Source organism: Lissotriton vulgaris, chromosome 1_2 (assembly GCF_964263255.1).
Source record: "Lissotriton vulgaris chromosome 1_2, aLisVul1.2, whole genome shotgun sequence".
Taxonomy (NCBI): domain Eukaryota; kingdom Metazoa; phylum Chordata; class Amphibia; order Caudata; family Salamandridae; genus Lissotriton; species Lissotriton vulgaris.
The window spans coordinates 81,165,037-81,187,037 of NC_141686.1; the positions used below are offsets into that span (position 1 = coordinate 81,165,037).

The 22,001-nt window shown below is 49.9% G+C and overlaps 1 protein-coding gene across 5 annotated transcripts in view; it reads left to right on the plus strand.

Annotated features, from left to right (window-relative positions):
- Positions 1-22,001, plus strand: part of WNK1 (WNK lysine deficient protein kinase 1) — a 1,566,458-nt gene that overhangs the window by 1,496,216 nt on the left and 48,241 nt on the right. For 3 of the 5 annotated variants that reach the window (XM_086952840.1, XM_086952843.1, XM_086952844.1), the window contains one exon: positions 21,670-21,711. The exons of the other annotated variants lie outside the window; for them this stretch is intronic. In XM_086952840.1, coding sequence (XP_086808966.1) covers positions 21,670-21,711 — 42 coding nt within the window. The remainder of the gene's footprint in view (positions 1-21,669; positions 21,712-22,001) is intronic. 5 annotated transcript variants of the gene reach the window in all.

The following is a 22,001-nucleotide window of genomic DNA, read 5'->3' on the forward strand; positions in this document are numbered from 1 at the left end:
CCCACCAGAAGACTCGTTCCTAGAATCCGAAGTGCCCGGGACTTCACAGCCGACCCAGATATGCAGGTGAGAAATTATTCTTTATTAAATTTTAAAGCAGCCTGCCAGCATAACGTTTCGGCCTACCCAGAGGCCTTGGTCACACAATGCCAAATCGGAAGCAAACAAAATTTAAAGTGCCGAGTGGAAAGGAAGCTAACACGTAATTGGATGTCACTACAATCAGCAGCATGGGCAGTGAAAAAATACTCACGGATTCACAAATCCAGAGCACCCCATGGAAATAGGTAAAAATGACACATAAGAGCAAGCCATTGTAAAAAAAAAAGAGCATAAAAGCGTTTTTTTTTTCTTCCATTTAACCCTCACTACATAAACCTGGTAAAACAAACTGCTTAACACTCCTTTAAGATGAGACTGAAGGCTGCTCTCCACAGCTACCACTTTGAGAGCTTTCTATGGTTATCAAAGACCACTGAGACTTCTTGGCCTCCTGCATCCTGCTGGTCGACTTTGCCAAATGCCTCATGCAGGGTCTACAGTGGGATCTGAAGCCTAAGTAGACTCTGCACCAAGGGAGTCTTTCAGATTCGATCCAGGTTCCAGAAGAAACTGTACATCAATGGTGGCTGCTTGACCACAATTTGACCAGCGGCAGAGCCCTTTCCCTTCACCACTCACAGTTGACAGTGCTGACGGATGCATTGCTGTTTGGTTGAGTAGGTCATCTGGGACTGATTGAGATCAGAAGATTTGTCTCTGGAAGAGACACTCCTCCAAATGAATCTGCTGGCGTTGTGGTTTCAACAAGAAAATTATGCTGTTCCTATAGTGTGAGAGACAAGAACACCGGGAATTAAAAGCCAACCTGACCACTGGGGTTCAAGGTTGGGAATCCAATATATTGGAACATTATGCCCTCACACACCCTGTTGGGTGTTATGCTTCATCATTGGGCTGCTCCTCGTCTGGTCGCCATTGCAATACCCGACAAGCTCCCTATAGTAGGGGCACTTTAGCGGAGATCTTTTCCCAACACCCGTTTGGTGAAGTGCGGGTGGGGGGCCTTGTGTCTGTAGATGTTGGAAGCGAATTTAAAATAGGGCTGGGAGTACCTACGAAAGCAATTTTAATCAAGGCGTCTCCTACCCTTAGTAAAAGCAAAACTATAAGGTGCAAGGCTTAGGTAATGTCTAAGGTTGTGGAACTCTTATAAGTGAATGGTCAACATGTTTCTCGCCTAAAAATTATCAATCTTCAGATGATTCGTCAGGACCAGATGGTGAAAAAAACTATCTACAAGTGAAACTTAATAACTGGTGTTGTGGCTGCACACTCCCACCAACCATAAGGACAAATAGACACACACCTGGTGAAACTGGAACTACCCATTGTAGGTTACTAATCAGGCTTCACAGTACCCGGTAGGACTAAACAAACAAGGGTCCCTTATATAGTAAGTGCTGCTCGCATGACTCCGCCGACCTACCCACTCCTACCGGGTATTTGCTTGGCATTCTTTCCGTCCATCAAAGGGAGACTGATTTAGGTCCTCACGGACAACAACACTGCCCTGTGGTACTGCAGCAAAGAAGGCACAGTAGTTTTGTGGGACCTGCACCAAGACACCCTGCGCTTCTTGAACTGGCTGAGTGGGCAGGGTATCTTACTGGTTCTGGCAGTTTGTCGGTGTTCGGCAAGTCCCAAACAATTACGTTTTGTTCTTCAAGGAAGTCCCTTCTCTTTAGGGAGCCTTCAGTGGTCCTTGACTGTGATGTTGCCATATACTTTTGTAGGTTCAGTGTTGTGTTGACTTCAGATTTCATCCCTAGTAATGGGAGTGTTTTCAGGTTCCACTTTGCTTGTAATTTTGTCTGTGTGCTGTAGTGTTGAGGCCTCTTCTCCTCTGGCAGTTGTTTTGGTTAACAAATGCCCATATCCCTGCATTGGACCTTTAAGGCATGCTGGCAGTTGCCCCTTCATAGAGCATGATAGTTGGTTATGAACCTTGTGATTTGTAGTGTCTATTCTCTCACCTTATGAGTTGTATCTCTGCTGTTGGGAGAGTTTGACAGAAAGGACTGTGGCTCTAATATCTGTTCTTTAAAGATAGGGAGTTGGGGTTGATTGGTGGGTGCTTTGGACAGTTATACCCAACTTTTATAGTGGGTGTGCATGACCAAATAATTTCAATCATTCTGCCAGCGCATAGTGTACCTTCCTGTGTCGAGCTCGGTTGTGCCTTCAATGACTCCTTTGCTTCTTGCCTATTTGTTAATATTATCAAGAACAGTGGCCCCTACTGCTAATAATTGATACAAAATACTAAATAGTGGTTTAATATTTCCAAGCAGGTAAATACAAACACAATTTTACATATGTCCACATGGGCTGGCACAGCTCAGCCAAAAACAAGAGCCTGCCCTCAGGCAAAACACTTCCAAAAAGTGCCTGACACGCCCCGCAATATTATAATTTTATGATTGTATTTATCTTCGTGGAAATAATAAAATGCCATTTGGTATATTTTATCAAAATTATTTCTAGGAACTATTGCTTCGAAGGCATGTGTGCTGTAGATACACATGCTTTCCGTAATCCTGCCATCTAGTGTTGGTCCGGATGTTTGCAAGTTGTTTGACTTTGAAGAAGTCTTTCCCAGTCACAAGGTAAGGTGACTTCTCCTTTCAGTGATATTGCGCATGGGCATCGTCTCCCTTATTAGATTGTTTTCTTATTGCCATAGGTTTCGGATGTGAATGGTGGCGCTCTGAGGTTCCCCTTGGTCGGCAATCCACTGTACCCTCGTAGGTATTGTTCTTGTAAGCGTTTCACTATTCTCGGTATATCGAATAGATAGGAAACTCTCCATCTTCGATCTAGAAGACATTGTGAGCAGCCTTCTGGCCTAGCCACGCCGGTTGAGTTCTACTCCGTTCCGTAGTAGTCAGTTTTCTGCCGATGGAACGGATTCGGTTTCAATTCTGTCCTCTGTGCCACTCCAAGTACCGGCTCACTGACCTGCATAAAGTCTTCAACCTGTGTCTGTCACCGGAACACAAAGAAGAGGATTGTGACGCTTATTAATCGTTCCGATCAAAAAGACTTTGTGGGATCGAAGGACTCAACAATGGGACATGCAATGATAAAACATTGAACACACTCCGGACATCTTCGGAGAAGACACCGAACATGAAGAGATGGAGGCGTCCGTAGCAGAAGAGGAGGAGGCCTTCCCTATCCACAAATCTGACTCCAAGCTAGAAATTAAGTTATAGTCCGAAGACATTCCACCAGGAGAGGGTGCCGTGAGTAACAAAGCCCCTTTGCCCCACAAACTGTGCCTCTTGCCAGTATAGTTTTCTTTGTTCTCCCCCTGCATTGCGCCCTTTGTAATTCCTTTTCTACTGTAATTCTCTTCCCATTGTAATTCTTTTCCGCTGTAGTGGTTAATGTGCATTTTATTTTTATCCCGGTTGCTTGCCCTTATTGTGTTGACTTCTTGCTGTGTGCCCCATTCACTTTTCTTGTTGTGTAATTCTGCCCTCCGTTTCCCGCCCACGCCGTTCCTGCAGTGACCTGCTCCCACCTTCCAGCTGCATGACCCTCCCCTACTTAATGGGGAGCGCGAGCAAGACCCCTGAACCTCTACAAGAAATCTGCTCTTCCCCGCAGCTCTGCCGTGTTGTCGTCTGCCTGCGTTCCCACCCAGGCAGGGTTCGAGACCGCACCTTGCTGGTGCCTGTTGCTGGTACAGTTTTCTTCGTTCTCCCCCTGCTTTGCGCCCTTCTTTTCCGCTGTAGTGGTTGTGTATTTTATTTTTATCCCTGTTGCTTGCCCTTATTGTGTTGACTTCTCGCTATGTGCCCCATTCCCTTTTCTTGTTTTGTAATTCTGCCCTCTGTTTCCTGCCCACATCGTTCATGCTCCCAGCAGCAAGCCCCTCCCCTACTTAATGGCGACAGCTAAGCGGTTGCGCGCCCGGCTGCGACCAGTGCCAGGAACCTGGATTTCCGATGCCCCGCTGATATAACTCTGCCTCCATCCACACATTCAACCGCGGAAGACACGCCGACTGCCAAAGAGCCGCACCTAACAACACCCACGGGTAAGTTCTACTGCAGAAACTGGCAACAATCCTTCACCATCAACGGCGCGCCCACTACGGCAGATGGCCCCTTGGACGGCCGCTCCTCCAAAGCCCTGACCTGCATCCTCCTCACCCTCACACCTCAGAGATCTGGGACCTGATCAACATCCTGTCACCCGATGTTGCTTTCTTCACAGAAACTTGGACCAACGCCACCTCCGGCCTGACATCGCCACCACCATCCCCGACGAAAACAAGATCCAGTGAAAGGACCGCCCCCGCTGCCCAAAAGAAGGCCTCGCCATCGCACACAAGACCTCCCTCTGACTCTCCACCTCCAGCACGAGCGACCCACATGGCAGCACAGAACACCTCCATTTCCAGATCCAACAGGACCACACTGCGCGGCACCCTCGCCTACAGGCCTACACACCACAGCCCTCATCCTACTGGACCTCTCTGCAGCCTTCGGCCCTGTCTCACACCACACGCTCACAGCCAGACTCCACGACGCAGGAATACGAGGAACCGCCCTCAACTGGATCTGATCCTTCCTCTCTGGCAGAACTAAGACGTTCAGACTCCCTCCCTTCCTCTCCAAACCAACAGAAACAACTGCTGAGTACCCCAAGGATCGTCGCTCAGCCCCACGCTCTTCGACATCTACATGGCCCCCCTCGCCGCCATAGTCAGCAAGTGCTCAGCATAGTCTCATACACTGATGACACCCAGCTCATCCTCTCTCTCACGAAGAACCCTGAAGGCACCAGACGCGGCTTCCAGGAAGGACGAAGGCCGTTGTGCCCTGAATGAAAGATAGCTGCTTGAAGCTCAACTTGGAGAAGACCTAAGTCCTCATCCTAGGACCCTCCATCTCGGCCTGGGACAACACCTGATGGCCCCCTGCCCTCTGGAGCCCACCCACCCCTACAGACCACGCACAGAACCTCTGCTTCATCCTAGACTCCTCCCTCACCATGACTCGCCTGATCAATTCCGACGCCTCCACCAGCTTCAACTACTTTCGCATCCTACTTAGGACCTTCAAATGGATACTCCCCGAATTCAGAGACTGTTACCACGCACTTATAATCAGCAGACTGGACTACGACAATGCCCTCTACGCCGGAATCAACAGAACCCTGCTGCACAAGCTCCAAACCATCCAGAACGCTGCAGCTAAATCGTCCTAAAGGACACCACGACACAAACACATGACCAAACACCTACGAGACCTCGACTGGCTCCCCGTCGAGAAGAGTGACCTGCAAACTTCTCACCCATGCTTACAAAGCCCTCCATAACATTGGACCCAAATACCTCAACAAGAGAGTCTTCTTCCACGTACCCAGTTGGAACCTCCGCTCCGCCGACCTCGCCCTGGCAGAGAGCCCCGCATCCGCAGAAACAGAGCAGGCGGACAAGCCTTCTCCTACATCGCAGCCAAGACCTGGAAAGGTCTCCCAGCAAACATCAATCTGAAAGAGACACGTTAGTGATAGATTCCTTACCTTAGAATATCCCCAGGCGTCAGACTGGATCCGGAAACTTTTGCGTAGCAGTACCCTTGCGCGTCGGTAGGAGTACTTAGACGCTGTCTCTGCGTGCTAACGTCCGTTCTTCTTTTTTCCGCGCCAGCCAGCGCAGATCTGGAAAAAGCAGTAACCCAGTCAATTTTTGACTAACTTTTTTGAGATCATTTTTTATCCTTCTCGACTCCGATCGGTGCCGTAGGGATGCCTGGTTTCAAGCATTGTGAAGATTGCGACCGCACCATGTCGGTCACGGATCCTCACCACCTGTGCCTGACTTGTCTAGGCGTCGACCACGACGACAAGGCCTGCTCTGATTGCCGGGCCCTCTCTTCGAAAGCCAGGCGGAAGCGGTCCCGCAGGCGACTCGAACTCCGGCAGTCGGCCCCGCGCCGCGTGAGGTCCCGGTCCCACGGGAGGTCGAGGGACGGGTCGCAGGGACAGAGCCTCCACAGCTCCGGGAGTCGGCACCACTCCTCCGGGTCGAAGTCGTCGTCAGGTAAGAAGCACAAGAAGTCGAATAGGCGTCATCGCTCTTCTGACTCCCCCCGACGCTCGCGTGACGCGGCCGGCGGTTCGGGTGACACCGCCCACGCAGCTCCTTCGGAGTCACGGGCGTCACGTCCCGCCCCACACCCTCCGGTCCCTGGGCGAGACGCGACGCCGGAGGAGATTGAGCGCTTCCTCATGGCCATGAGGTCCCTTTCTCCTCCGACGGGCTCCGCGGCGCCTTCGGGTCCAGCGGACCCGTCTGGGACCCTAGCGGGTCGGGGGCTTCGGCCCGACGCCGTCGGGTGCTACGACGCCGTCGGGTGCTACGACGCCGCCGGCGCCTTCGGGCCCGGCGCCGCAAGGTCAAGCGGCCCTGCTCCTTCGGGCCCGGCGCCGCGGGACACCGCTGGACCTTCCTCGGGCTCTGGATTGTCACCGGTGGACCTTACGACCCCCCCGGCGTCGGTCCATCAGGTGTCGCCTCCGGCGCCGTCCGCTGGGCGCCGCATCCGACGCCGTTTGGAGATTTCCACTTCTACGTACCGGCCCCATTGATTGACAACCCTGAGTATCAGGAGATGGGTGATGAGGAGGATTGGGAGGGGTCTGAAGACCCTCTGACCAGGGAGTGTCACTCTCAGGAGGACTGGGCAGGAGACCTTGGGGAGGCCAGTGGTCTGGACACCTCCCCAGACACTGGCTTTGGCTCGCCTCCTACCGTGGCTACGGAGGAGGGGGCAACCTATAGTGTGGTGTTGACGAGGGCTGCCAAGGCCTTGGGCCTTGAGCTCCCCGTCGCGGCCGTGAGGACTAACCTCCTCACTGAGGTCCTTAAACCGCAGTCTAGCTCGACCGAGCCTCTGCTGCCCTTTAATGAGGCCTTGACCGACGTTCTTTTGGGCACCTGGTCCAGGCCCGCTACGGGTTCGCCCGTAGATAGGAACGTGGCCAGACGCCACTGCCCCGCCCCGGGCGACCCATGTTTCCTGTCCTCCCACCCCACCCCCGAGAGCCTGGTCATCCAGGCCTCCAATTCCCTGACCGCATTCCCGTCGGCTCCGCCGTACAGGGAATCCAAAAGGTATGAGAATTATGGAAAGAAAATATTCTCCTCCCTTAGTTTGGGACTGCGGTCTTCCAACACCGCATTCCTCTTAGGCCGCTACACCCACTCTCTGTGGGAGACGGTGGCGGAGGTGCTGCCAGAGTGCCCGTTGGAGGTACGGGCCAAACTCGGCCAAGCCCTTGTGGAGGGCCGAGAGCAGCCAAATATTATATCCGGTGTGGGCTGGATACCACCAACTCGCTAGGCAGAGCGATGGCAACGACGGTGGCGGTGAGACGCCACGCCTGGCTGAGGTCCACCAACTTTTCGGCAGATGTCCAAAATACTCTGATAGACATGCCGTTCAATGGCGACAAGGCAGACCATGCGCTTGAGCGTTTTAAGGACTCCAGGGCTACGGCCAAGTCATTGGGCCTCTCGGCCCTGCTCCAGCAAATGGGTGCCTTTCGCTGCTTTCGTGGCCAAGGAAGGGGCGCCCCCACACGTGCTGCCAGCCACATGCCGCAGACTAACATCCAGCGCTGTGGCGGCCGTGGAAATCGCCGTGGAGGCGGTCGGGGACAACGGCGAGGCCAGTCCACACCTTCCCCCGCAGCATCCGCCTCTAAGCCCTCCTAGTCCGTGCTTCTCGGCCCATGTGACGCCAGTGGGGGGCAGGGTTCGCCATCACCACTCTCACTGGCGCACTGTCACTTCGGACAGGTGGGTGCTGCAGATTGTCCGGAGGGGCTACTCCCTCCCCTTCGAGACGACCCCTCAAGCCATGCCACCGCAAAACCACCGCGTATCGGGGGATCACTTGCGGCTTCTGCAGGAGGAAGTTTCGGCCCTCTAGGCCAAGGGGGCCATCGAGCGCGTTCCTGGGCCAGAAGTAGGACGTGGTTGCTACTCCCACTACTTCCTGGTACCCAAGAAGGGCAAAGGGGGTCTACGCCTGATCTTGGACCTAAGGAACGTCAACGGCTTCCTCCGGAAGGAGAAGTTCAAAATGCTGACTCTGGCTCAGGTCTTAGCTGCCCTTGACCTAGGAGACTGGATGGTAGCGTTGGACTTGCAGGACGCGTATTTCCACATCCCCGTCCTGCCGGCCCACCGACGTTACCTGCGGTTCACGGTAGGCCACGAGCACTTTCAGTTTACCGTGCTCCCCTTCGGCCTTACCAGCGCCTCACGGGTGTTCACGAAAGTGATGGCGGTGGTCGCAGCTCATCTGCGCCGGTTAGGGGTCTCAGTCTTCCCCTACCTCGATGAATGGTTGTTAAAGGCGGGCTTGCCCCAGACAGTCGTCCACCACCTCCAGACTACGGCAGACCTCTTGCACCAGCTGGGGTTCTCCATCAATGTGCCAAAGTCACACCTGTGTCCCTCTCAGTAGCTCCTTTTCATCGGAGCGGTTCTAGACTCGGCGCAGTTTCGGGTTTACCCACCCGAACAGCGGGTTTGGGTTATACAGGCTCTGATTCAAATCTTCCAGCCCGAGTTTCGGTCAGGTTGACGCTGCGGCTTCTGGGGCTGATGGCTTCCTGCATCCTTCTGGTGCATCACGCCCGGTGGCGGATGCGGGCTCTGCAGTGGGACCTGAAGTTTCAGTGGGCCCAGCATCAGGGCAACCTGTCCGACCATGTCCTGATCTCGGAGGGCACTGCGAGACAGCTGCAGTGGTGGCTCACGGACCGCGATTGGGTCAGCGGCAGATCCCTCTCCCTTCCCCAACCGGAGCACGTAGTTGTGACGGACGTGTCCCTCCAGGGCTGGGGAGGCCACATGGGAGAGGCAGAGATCAGAGGCCTCCGGCGGAGTCCCGGCTCCATATCAACCTTTTGGAGCTGCGGGCGATTCGTCTAGCACTAAAGGCATTCCTCCCCTCTGTCCGAGGGAGTGTAGTACAGGTGTTCACGGACAACACCACCGCCATGTGGTACTGCAACAAACAGGGCGGGGTGGGGTCGTGGACCCTTTGCCAGGAGGCTCTGCGTCTCTGGCAATGGCTGGAACATCAGGGCGTGACTCTGGTGGTACCGACATCCTGGCTGGGAGCAGTAATTATACCAGTGTTTAAGAAAGGTGACCGATCCCAGCCCGGCAACTACAGGCCGATAAGCCTTATCGATACCATCCAAAAGATAGTAGGGCGTGTGATTGTGAACAGGCTACTTGACTGGGCTGAGGATAATAACGCTTTGTCACCGTTTCAAGCGGGATTCCGTAGGTCCACAAGTACAGTGGATCAGGTATTCCGCTTCAACCTGCTGCAATGGAGGACCGTGGTGCTGGGGTGGGGTAGCCTATAGGCGGCTTTTATCGACTTGCGGGCTGCCTTCGATCTAGTACCACGGTCGAAGCTGTGGTCTGTTCTCAAGAACCTGGGTGTACCAGATGAACTATTGACACTGATAATGTGGCTCCATGTAGTAACCTTTGCTAAAATCCAGTGGGGGGGGGGGGGGGGGGGGGCAGGGCATGGTGACAGCGGATTTCCCGGTTGAGCGGGGCGTCCGGGAAGGTTGTCCAATGGCTCCCACTCTCTTCACATTCTACATTAACGGTGTTGTGTCCCGCATGTTTTCTGCGAAGGTGGACGCTCCCTCATTAGCTGGCATAAAAATGCCTATTTTAACGTTCGCAGACGACACGCTCATCCTATCAAAGACCCCAAGTGGTTTACAGCGTGCACTGTCTATCTTTGACCTATTCTGTGGGGAGCACGGCCTAGAGGTCAATGTGACCAAAACAAAACTTATGATTTTTAATCTCCACCGCAGTTTTAAATCTAAAATTATCATGGTCGTCCTCTAGAGGTGGTGAACACTTTCACGTATAAGGGTATTCACATTTTTTAAATAAGAACAGATGGTGCCAGCACATAGATATCGCTACATTGAGGCATAGGCAACTATCAGGTGCTATTAGCTCCGAGCTTAGAAAATCCCTGACGAAACCTGTAAAACCTGCCCTTCAGGTATATGAAGCAAAGGCTCTTGGCTCTGCACTTTACGGTGCTGAGCTATGGGGGTTCGAGAAGGTGGCTGCACTACAAACTTCGGAAAATAAGTTCTTCCGGGCAATAACTGGTGTCCCTAAAAGTACTCCCTTGCTGCCCCTTAGGTACGATCTGGGCAGGAAAGCGGTTACAGATTTGGCCAGGCTTCGACCGATTCTGTACTGGAGAAGGCTTTGGACCACGCCTGAGCTTTCCCATTATGCTGAGGGGTTTTTAGACATCATCAAAGCGGATATATTCCATAAAATCGGGTGGCTCAAATCGCTGAAAGCAACTCTGATTGAGCTTGGAATGAGTTCGCTTTGGGTAGACCCAGCTGGAGCAACATTCCCTACTAAAAGTGCCCTAAAAGAAATTTATTGGGAAAAAAGGTAGCCTCCCGGGGCTGGAGTAGCTCTAGTACAGGATCTATGGCCGAAGGATTCCTAGAGGCTAAGTTGTATCCTTCTTTGGACCCCTACTAGGATATCATAACTAGACCTGGCGATAGAAAACTTTTCTTCCAACTGAGAGCAGGTGCACTCCCCCTTAGATTTTTGACAGCTAAATGGGAAGGTGGGTTGAGCGATAGTTGCCCTGCTTGTGGTTCCACCAAAGAAACAACTGGTCATTTCTTATTTTCTTGTACAGCCTATTCTGACCCAAGAAGCGCATGGTTAAGACCGATGTGCAAGAATTTGGGGACTACCAGTAGTACAGTTGCCTTGCGTATTATACGCACCAGCACTGCGACATGGATGTCAATAGCCACTGCCAAGTATCTTGGATGGGCATGGTCGATTAGACAGAGACTGCTAGTCACTTGACTATTCTCTGTCTGGATAATCTGTCTGCGTGTTATATCTATGTTTTTATCACAAAACTGTTTTTATCTAGGTGTTTTTTAACTTTTGTATTATTTTTAAATAATTGCTAATTTTGCACTGTATGAAACTTTCAAAATTGGAACTTTACATCGAGTCATTAACTGTAAATAGTATGCTTTAGTTCTCAATATAATTGATTGTAAATGTAATTGTACTTTTAAATTTTAGAATGTTCTTGCTTTTATGAGTGAAATCTCGAATAAAGCATACTTTGACTTGACTTGACTTGACTCTGGTGGTTCAACACCTGGCCGGTTCTCTGAACGCCAGGGCGGACGAACTCAGCCGCCGATGCATGATGGATCACGAATGGCGTCTGACCTCGGACGTGGCGCAAGGTCTCTTTCTGCAGTGGGGAGAGCCTTGGTTAGATCTATTCGCCACCGAAGAGAACGCGCAATATCATCAGTTCTGCGCGTTGGAATTTCCAAGGCAGCACTCGCTCGGAGACGCTTTTCGTCGCGAGTGGAGCTGAGGTCTATTGTACGCCTTTCCGCCTATACCACTTCTGCCCAGAGTGCTGAAGAAGATCAGTCGCGACCGGGCACAAGTCATCCTTGTGGCTCCGGACTGGGCACGAAGGTACTGGTATCCCGAGCTACTCAGTATGTCAGTCGATCCCCCGGTTCGTCTGCCTCTTCAGGAGGACCTTCTGTCGCAGAAGCAGGGGACGGCCCTCCACCCGAACCTGTCCAGTCTCCACCTCCATGCTTGGAGATTGAGCGGCGACAGTTGAGGCCATTTGACTTGCCTCCTTAAGTTTGCAACATCATTCTGGCAGCCAGGCGTCCCTCCACAAAGTCGGTATGCGCCTGCAGGTGGAACAGATTTGTGGCATGGTGCACAGCAAAGGCTGTGGATCCTCTCTGCCCCTCTTTCTGAGGTTCTTCTCTTTCTTCCTTTTTCTTGCCCAGCAGGGCTCTGCTCTGGGCACTATCAAGGGCTACCTTTCTGCTCTTTCAGCCTTTTTGAGGCTGCCTGATCAACCTTCTTTGTTCAAGTCCCCTATAGTTAATCGATTCCAGAAAGGCATCACGCATACGTACCCTCCTGTGCCCTTTGCGATGCCTCAGTGGGACTTGAACTTGGTTCTTACATTTCTGATGTGCGCTCCCTTCGAGCCACTCCACAACTGTCCTCTTCGCCTTTTCACTTTGAAAACTGCCTTCCTGGTAGCCATCACCTCTTCCAGGAGAGTGAGTGAGCTCCAGGCTCTATCTTGTAAACCTCCCTTCCTTTCAGTCCATCCGGACAAGGTTGTGTTACGGACAAGGCCCTCCTTCCTACCCAAGGTAGTCACGGCCTTCCACATTGGGCAATCTATCACCTTGCCCACCTTCTTTCCGCCTCCGCATCCCTCGAGAGAGGAAGAGAGGCTCCACCGTCTGGACCCAAAACGTGCGCTCATTTTATTTGAATCGCACACGCCAGTTCCGGGTGGATGACCAACTCTTTGTTGGTTACGTGGGCGCTAAGAAAGGGAAAGCGGTGCACAAGCGGACCATCTCGCAGTGGATCATCTTGTGTATCCAGGCGTGTTACTCCTTGGCTAAGAAGGAACCCCCTGTGGGGCTGAGGGCTCATTCCACTCGAGCCACAGCGACTACAACTGTTTTGGGCCGAGGTGTGCCCTTGCAGGACATTTGCCAGGCGGCTACGTGGGCCTCGCTGCACACGTTTGCACGACATTATTGCCTGGACAGTCAAGTCCGGAGGGATGACTTCTTTGGCCGTTCCGTCCTCCAGGACTTTCTGGTGTGATTATTGGTTCGCAGACCCACCACCACGGGGTTGGTATTGCTGGGGTATCTATTCTAAGGTAAGGAATCTATCACTAACATGTCTCTTTCAGATGCACAAGTTACTACTTGTGTAAGAATATATCTGTAAGAGACATTAGTTAGTGATAGATTCCTTACCGACCAACCCATCCTCCCCGTTCTGCGAACCAATATCTAAGGTTAAAGTCATCCCCTTTCAGGGCCCTAGTTTCATGGCACCAGTGTTGGTTTTTGGCATAGCTCTGCGTTCCTGTCGCGGAAAAGCTGTGTCTAAGAACTGATGTCAGCACGCGGAGGCGGCGTCTAAGTACTCCGACGACGTCATCACGACGAAGACGACGGACGCGGAGCCGCAGACTACGCCTACCGACGCGCAAGGGTACTGCTACGCAAACGTTTCCGGATCCAGTCTGACGCCTGGGGATATTCTAAGGTAAGGAATCTATCACTAACTAATGTCTCTTACAGATATATCGTTACACAAGTAGTAACTTGTGCGATGCTTCCTGAACCTGCACACCTTATGGAAGAACCTCAAGATCTGGCTCTTCAACTGATCCAGAGCTGCCACCCCTCCTCCCCCTCCACCCCCCAGCTGCTTGGGACCTTCACGGGTTAGTAACGCACTTTATAAGCCCCTGATTGATTGATTGAAATTCTTCGATTAAACAAAAGGCTTCGGTACCACCACTGTTTTCTGGTCATGGTCGGCTCCAAGATGCTGCTTCGATTGCCCTGCTCTCAGGCTCAGCACTGAAACAGTCAGTCAAGCTTCCGGCTCAGGACCGATCAAGAAAAAACATCTTCAGAACGGAAACCTTTGGCTCCAAAAGACAAAAAAGACAAGTGCAGTTTCGCTCCAAAACCTTTGGCACCAAAATTAAAAGATACCCTTCAGAAGCCTCTGTAACCTATCCTGGAAATTATAAAGGAGAAACTGGACCCTAAGCAATAGAACATCTATATAAATCCAGACACTGGACATATATTGGCTAAAGGTGTGACACCATCCTGTAGAAAGATTATTTTAGAGGACACTAGCAGCTACAAGATTCTTCTAAAAAAAAAAAAAAAAAGGAGGAGGACATGGCTACAAGTCCTATCTACCATAATCCTCAATCCACTCCACCATCTTCACCTGGCCTATTAGCCAGATATGATGGGGCCTACTGTGACAAAATGGAAGACCCACCATCCAGGTGAGCATAAAAAGAGAGCACAAGAATTAGTACAAGAAGGTAAACCAATATCTAATTCCTCCATCAGATGTGCTCTAGATGCTGCTGACACTGCAGCAAGGGGAGTTAATACCAGCACTCCCCTTTGACAACATGCATGGCATAGGATTTCAGGGCTTCAACTGGATTTTCAGCAATCTATCCTCAATACTCCTTTTAACAAAGAACACCTTTTGGACCTTAAGTAGATGAGGCACTCTAAGAAAATGAAAAAAAAACAGAGGTAGCAAATTCTATGTGAGCACTTCAGTCCCCATCTAACAGAGGCTCCTTTTGTTCATTCTATAGAGAGGGATCCAAACGTAAGTCCTCAGACCCTAATACCTCCTCTTATAAATCCAACATGCAACCCTCTCCATCTAGAGGTTTCTAAAATATTTAATAAAAGAAGCTATATATCCAGTTCCATTACAACACCAAGGGTCAGGTGTTTACTCACAATATTTCCCAATCCCCAAAAAGACGGGTCCTTAAGAGCAATATTGGACCGAACAATGTTACACCTGTACATAGTCAGAACATTTCCATATGGTTACTCTCCAGCAAGTGCTCCCACTTCTACAGCAAGGCGATTTTATGTCCACACTAGAATTAAAAGATGCATACTTCCACATTCCTGTTGCCACAGCACATTGCAAATATCTCAGATTTGTGATAGCAGGCAATCACTATCAGCTCAAAGAAAACCCATTCAGAGTTACTTCTGTACCATGAGTGTTCACAAACTGTCTAGAAGTATTAGCAGCTCATTTCAGAAGACCACAATTTCATTTCTTCCCATATCTACAGGATTGGCTCATCAAAGCCAGCACACAGCAAAAGTGCTTGCAACACTCAGACTACATTACACCCTCTCCATCAATTGGGATTTACAGTCAATACGCAAAAGTCCCACCTTCAACCGTCACTAATGCAGTCCTATCTGGGAGTGACTCTAAACACTCACACAGCTCTAACCTCTCCCAATGCAGAGCACCTTCGAGGGATGAACAATCAAATTGCTGACCTCAGCAGGATGGGGCAACAAATACATGAATGGGAGCTTCATCCACAGTTTCTCGTTCCATATTTCCAAAAATGGGGATTCCCGCAAATAGATCTGTTCATCACAGGAGACAACTCAAAATGGCTAAACTTCACCTCCAGGTTCCCACACCCTCTATCCAAAGGCAATGCCCTATGAATGAACTGTTCCGGGATATTTGCCTACGCTTTTCCGCCTCTCCCTCCTTCTGGTTCGGAAACTCAGTCAAACATCACTCGCACTGAGTTTAGTGGCTCCCACATGGGCTTGTCAACCATGGTTACACCACACTGTTAGAACTATCAGGGATTCCACAACAAAAGCTGCACCTCTGTTCCAGCCGTCTCACTTAGAACCATGGTGAAATCAGACACCCAAACCCCAAGGAGCTCAAGCTAATGATCTGGCTTGTGAAGTCATAGAGTTTGGATACTTAAATTTACCACCAGATTGTACAACAATCCTTAAAAAAGCAAGAAACCCTACCATCAGGGCATGTTATGTGGCTAAATGGAAGAGATTTGTTGTATATTGTAACAACATTATTAATCCGCTAGGTGCATCTGTACAAAATAGTATTTGTTGCCTTTTGCATCTACAGCGAACTGGCTTAGCCTATACATCCATTCGGTTGCACCTTGCGGCAGTAGCCGCATATTTGCAAAACAGACGACACTTATCCTTGTTTAAGATTCCAATAATTAAAGCCACTTTAAACAATAATACCACCCAGTGTACCACCTACAGCAGTTTGGAACCTTAACATCGTTCTCACAAGGCTCGTGGCTCCACCTTTTGAGCCATTACTCAATTGTTCATTGCAATTTCTTTCATGGAAAGTCGCCTTTCTAATTGCTATCACTTCATTAAGGAGAGTTGGTGAGCTACAGGTATTAACTTTAGAAGAACACTGCTTTCAACTTCATAAAGATAGAATAGTTAATCACAACACACCCTAGCACACTCAATCATTATATCTATAATCCAGTAGCAAATAGCAAAGGAGGTTTTCGCTTCTGGAGTGTTTCCAATAAGTCCTTTATCAAAATGTCCTTTGAACAAGGCGTCAACAAAAATGCATGAACCACACTTCAATGGAGTCAATGCCCATGCGAAATATCGCTGAAAAGAGGAGTCATCTACCTCATTCATGACTGGGAAAGACTTATTTGAAGAAAAACAACTTGCAAACATCTGGACCTAACACTAGCTAGCAGGAGTATGCATGCATGTGTCTCTACAGCTCTACATGCCAAAAACAGATGCTTACAGGGTAAGTAACATAATCCTTTTTAGGTCGAGCAGACCTAAAAAGCATGCGAAGCATGCTTTGTCTGCGAAGACATCTTTTGTTGGCGTGTTCCGATGAATGTGAGACAGGGGATGTGCACGTGCTTTCCATCGGCGATTTCACCTCGTGGGCGCGCACGCCCAGCCGGCGCCGTGCACATCCCCTGCCTCTGATTCTCACCTAAACACGCAGTCAGGCACACGCGCAGGCAGGCACACACACAGACGCAGGCACATACAAGCGCACGCACACACAGCCACACATGCACATGCACCCCACACAGCCACGCACGCACCCCCACCACTCACGGGCGCGCGCACACACACACACATACAACCCCCCCACTCCCCTCCCACTCACCGTGCTCTTTCTGCCTCATCCGTGTCCCTCTCTCCCTCGGCAGCCATTGGGTGTGTCTCAGCGTGGGAGCTCCACAGCGCTGGTGGTCACTCGGGACGGGACCCGGGACTTCAGCTGCCTTAGCGCCGGGGCTCCCTTTCCAGCAAAGAGCGCGCATGCGCGGGCAGCCCCCGCCCTCAGTCGCAGCCCAGTCCTGAGAGCTGCTTTTGGTTTCGCTGTAACTCTGTCTGAGGTTCATCCGCCCGGCACGTAGGTCTTCAAATAAACGGGACAAATCCCCCCTCTGTACTAATTTACATCAGTTGTGGCCGTGAAATGCTCCGATGCACAGGACGGAAGAGAAGGTGATACGAGGGATGCTGGTCTTGGACGCTGGCTGCCACGGCGCACCGTCAATGGACAAGAACAGAAGAGGTAAGGACCCCGAGCCTTTAATTCACTGCTGCCTCCTCTGAGTCCCGGCCCGGAGCCTCTAACGGATCCAGAGTGGTGCAGGGCTACCGTCCTCCCCTCAGCAGTGCCAGCATCCCTGGGACAGGGGACCCTGCAGGACATGCAGAGGCAGCTCAGATCAGCGGTGCACTGCCACATTCAGAGATGCCAGTGTGACACTGGCATCTCTGAATGTGGCAGTGCACCTCTGATCTGTGTCTCCGGATTCTCCCCAAAGCAGCCCGCCCGGCCAGAAAACTGCGTGGAAACATTTCAAAACAGAGGCATGGAAAACGCGTTAAACATGTGTTGGCAGAGAACCAGTGGAAAAAAAAGTGCCACACGGTTTGAACTGAGCATGCATGGTAGCTGCTGCTTGCTGGCACAGCTGGGAGCTTGTCGTGCTGTCCTTATTGCATCTTGGTTGCATCACGCAGGCCAGGATGATGCTGTTGTTTCTGGCGCTAGGGTTCGCGAGCTGCAACGTGGAGGGTTTCGGTGTGATTGTGTGGACAAGGCAGGCTATGTCTAGGCACTGTAACTGTCATGCTAAATGAACCGTGAGGCCTCTCCGTGCTGTAATGTGTGCCTCAGCTGTAACAATTCACTGAAATTGGGACTTAAGAGGTGTCACCGTAGTTACTTCTTTCGTCATGCTAGTGTTTCACTTCCTCCAAATGTCATCAGTTCCTTCATATTCTCCTTCTGCCTCTCGTTCTCCCATCAACCTTTTCCCCTTACTTTCACTATTTTTAGTCGACGGTTGCCTTCCACCTCTACTTTCACACTTTCTCCGTGTCACACGTGTTCCTACACTGTAAACCACTCCCCCCCCAACATCTGTACTAATTAACGCCCGTTTCTGCTCCCTACTACCCACTTTCTGATGGCTCTCGCCATTTCGCCTTGTGAAAATCTCCTTTGATTTTAACCCATTGCACCTTTCCCCTCGTGGTCACTTCTTGCTACTCTGACCCATTCTGTCTGCCCTGCACCTTTGCTGTGGGCTGCTCACAAACTTCTCCCATTGGAACACCCTCCTCCTCCTATTACACACCTCAGAAAGCCAAGAGAAAACAAGTGAGCTACCCACGTATGGGATTTGGAAAACCGGAAGTTCCGCATCCATGTTGTGTACCCACCGCACATTGTGATCACTGCCCATGCTGTCATATTTGCACATGTCCCGGGTCCACGTTTCACTCTGTAGCATCTTTACGTACACCGCTGAGGGCAGGTACAAGGGGAGAGAGTCGTAGGAAAAAGGGTTGTTTTTTCTGTATGCCTTCTTAGTGTTACATATTGCAATTGCTTCCATATAGCGCTTCAAAGTCCTGACGAGGCGCTATGCTTGTATTCCTCCTAGAAACTTTGCCCAGTGGTCCTGTTGGCTCTTTTTTAGGTCTCCCACAAGGCACACACACCACCAGCCGTCAGTGCACGCTTCCACCAGGCACACACACCACCAGCCGTCAATGCACGCTTTCACCAGGCACACACACCACCAGCCGTCAGTGCACGCTTCCACCAGGCACACACACCACCAGCCGTCAGTGCACGCTTCCACCAGGCACACACCCCACCAGCCGTCAGTGCACGCATCCACCAAGCACACACACCACCAGCCGTCAGTCCACGCTCCCACCAGGCACACACACCACCAGCCGTCAGTGCACGCTCCCACCAGGCACACACACCATCAGCCGTCAGTGCACGCTTCCACCAGGCACACACACCACCAGGCATCAGTGCACGCATCAATTGTTAACGCATCCACAATTTACTATTGTAGCAATCGCAGTATGGTGCACTTTACTTCTAAACATGTCAGTGCACACTTTTCCACCAGGCACACACACCACCAGCCTTCAGTGCATGCTTCCAGACGCACACACCACCAGCCGTCAGTGCATTCTTTCACCAGGGATACACACCACTGGCCGTCAGTACACACTCACCAGGCACAGACACAACCAACCGTCCGTGCGCGCTTTCACCGGACACAAACACCACCAGCCGGCAGTGCACGCTTCCACCACACACACACCACCAGACGTCAGTGCATGATTTCACCTGGCACACCCACACACACCACCAGCCGTCAGTGCACACTTTCACTGGGCACAAACAGCACCAGCCGTCAGTGCACGCTTCCACCAGGCACACACCACCAGCTGTCAGTGCACGCTTTCATCAAGCACACACACACACACCATCAGCCGTCACTTCACGCTTCCATCAGGCACACACCACCATCCGTCAGTGCATGCTTTCACCAAACACACACACCACCAGCCGTCAGTGCACGCTTTAGCCAGGCACACACCACCAGCTGTCAGTGCACGCTTTCACCAAGCACACACAATACCAGCCGTCAGTGCACACTTCCACCAGGCACACACACCACCAACCGTCAGTGCACACTTCCACCAGGCACACACACCACCAGTGCACCATTTCTACAGGCACACACACCACCAGCCATCAGTGCACACATCAATTGTTAACGCATCCACAATTAACTATTGTAGTAATCGCAGTATGGCACACTTTACTTTCCGCGCAACCACTGCATCACTCAGCGCAACTACAGCATCACTCAGCACCACCACAGCATCACTGGTTCAAATATGTTCTCTCAATTTTTCAAGCTTTATTACAAATGTCACAAAAAGATGTTAATATTTAACTTCTGTTCTTGGATTTTCGTCACAATAAAATACACTGAACATAATCTTCACAAAAGTTATTTACAAAAGTTTAAGCTATTGCCATTATAAATTAGAATCACTTTTAAGTATTAATTATTAAAAAGAAATAAAAGCCATTGTTATTTGTAATATCAACACATGTAAGTCACGTAAATACAAAACATGTTGCATTACCAATGCTATAGGTGTCACATTTGTGAAAGTTATAACTATTGGCATTGTAAATGACAAAGCTATTAATTACGTTATTTAAAAAAAACACATAAATAAAAAAAATTTCATTTACCATACCAATAGCTCAAACTTTCCTAATGCGAGACCTATTGCATTGCAAATGCTTGTTGATAATAGTGGATACCACATGCCCCCAGTGAGCCATGGGTCCCATTGTCACATGTTACTACCTCCTTTCATCAGTGTGAGTTGTGTTGCCTACATTTCAGTTGGCACTTATTGGAGGTTTTTCCTGAGGGGCAGGCCCTTGTTTTTTTCGCTCAGCTTTGCCAGCCCGTGCAGACATCAGCGTTCTTTGAAAGTGCCATGTTAGCTTTTTGCAGCAGACCACGTTCTGAAAATTTACATGCAGCTCATTTGCTTCTTTCCCATCTTCTACTCTTCTGTCACGTAAGATCAGCCATTGCTTGGAAGATTACTGCCTCCCCAATGGTGGTGTTTCTTTGCTATTTATGTCTAGTTAGGGTTGAACTATGATGCTTGATACCCTTTTTTTTTTTTTACTGAGAGTCAGCATGCTGGTGCTGATTATGCTGAAAGGACATATGTTGCAGCTTTTGGACGTCAAGGTTGGGGATGTTGTACCCAGGGTAACAGTTCTATTTTGTACTTTCTTCCTGTTTTAGCTTCCCCATCACAGTTGCTTGGGAGATTTTATGTGTTTATTTCCCCAAATAGGCCTCGAAGAGGTCTGCTTGAGCATGACAGCAGGTTGTGTTTGTGATTTGACTCCTTGGAGCATGGTGCAGTGTATTGTTTGTGTCTGCTCAAATGTTGTTTGGTGTTTCGCCTAGCTTTCAACGGAATATGATATTGCTGTAAGTTGGCAGGTTTTTTTTTACTTCTGTGTTTTTGGGGAATAACATGTGCATTTATTATTTACTTTGCTGATTCCCCTTTATTTTTCATTGATAATTCACCCACGGACTTAATCTGCTTGCAGCCCACTCATATAGGCATCTAATGTTATATTTTAGGAAGTAAATCATTGTAAAAAGTACTTAAGTATGACTCCTTCTGGACGAAACAGAAAATAGTGCATGGCAAGAAGTGTATAAAACACAAACTAAACTAAAACTAGCGCGGGATGGAGCAATACAAAAAACAGTCAACAGACAACAATGACAGTGTTTACCATAAAGTGTTCTGGTAAACATCTGCATCCTTCGGACCCTAGTAAACACCAGGATACAGGTCAGGATAGACTTCTTATAAAAATGAAGTGTTGACATCTGTATGCATTCAGTCTAATGCCGCTTGTTGAAAATCTTATCTGACTTAACCTTTCTAAACAGCATGTGACATAGAAATCCGTTTATCAAAACACATTGTTGATTTCTGAAATCTGCAAAAACGTCATTAAATCCCCATTTCTCATCTGTGTGCCTATGCATTGTTGTGCAGTCAAAATAACTCTTGCAAAGTCACTGCGAGTTTGCCTGCTTGTTTGCTTACCCTGTCTAGCTGAGACACACTGTTTTGCCTTCAGATACTTAACATTTCACTCTGTTGTTTCTTAATGTAATAAACCACTCTCTTTTTATGCTTCAGGGAAGATGGTGAAAAAAGTCTGTCCTTGCAACCAGCTTTGTAGTAATTATCTCTTTTCTATATCTATATTTGTGCATTTATATTTCATCACTATTTAAGGGATTGTGGGGAGGGCCTTTCACCTCATTTCCCATTATAGCTCCCATCAAAAACTTGTCAGAGTATAACTTAAGAAAGCAACTTACCTACGGAGGGCATGGACCTGCACATAAGCCTCAACAGATGATGCTTGTCTCACCCTACTTTCATTTTTTGTTGTATTGTCTGAGGCAACTTGTCACTGACTTAGTCCGAACTGTGGGATTGGACACATTTCTCCAAAATAGTTTTGT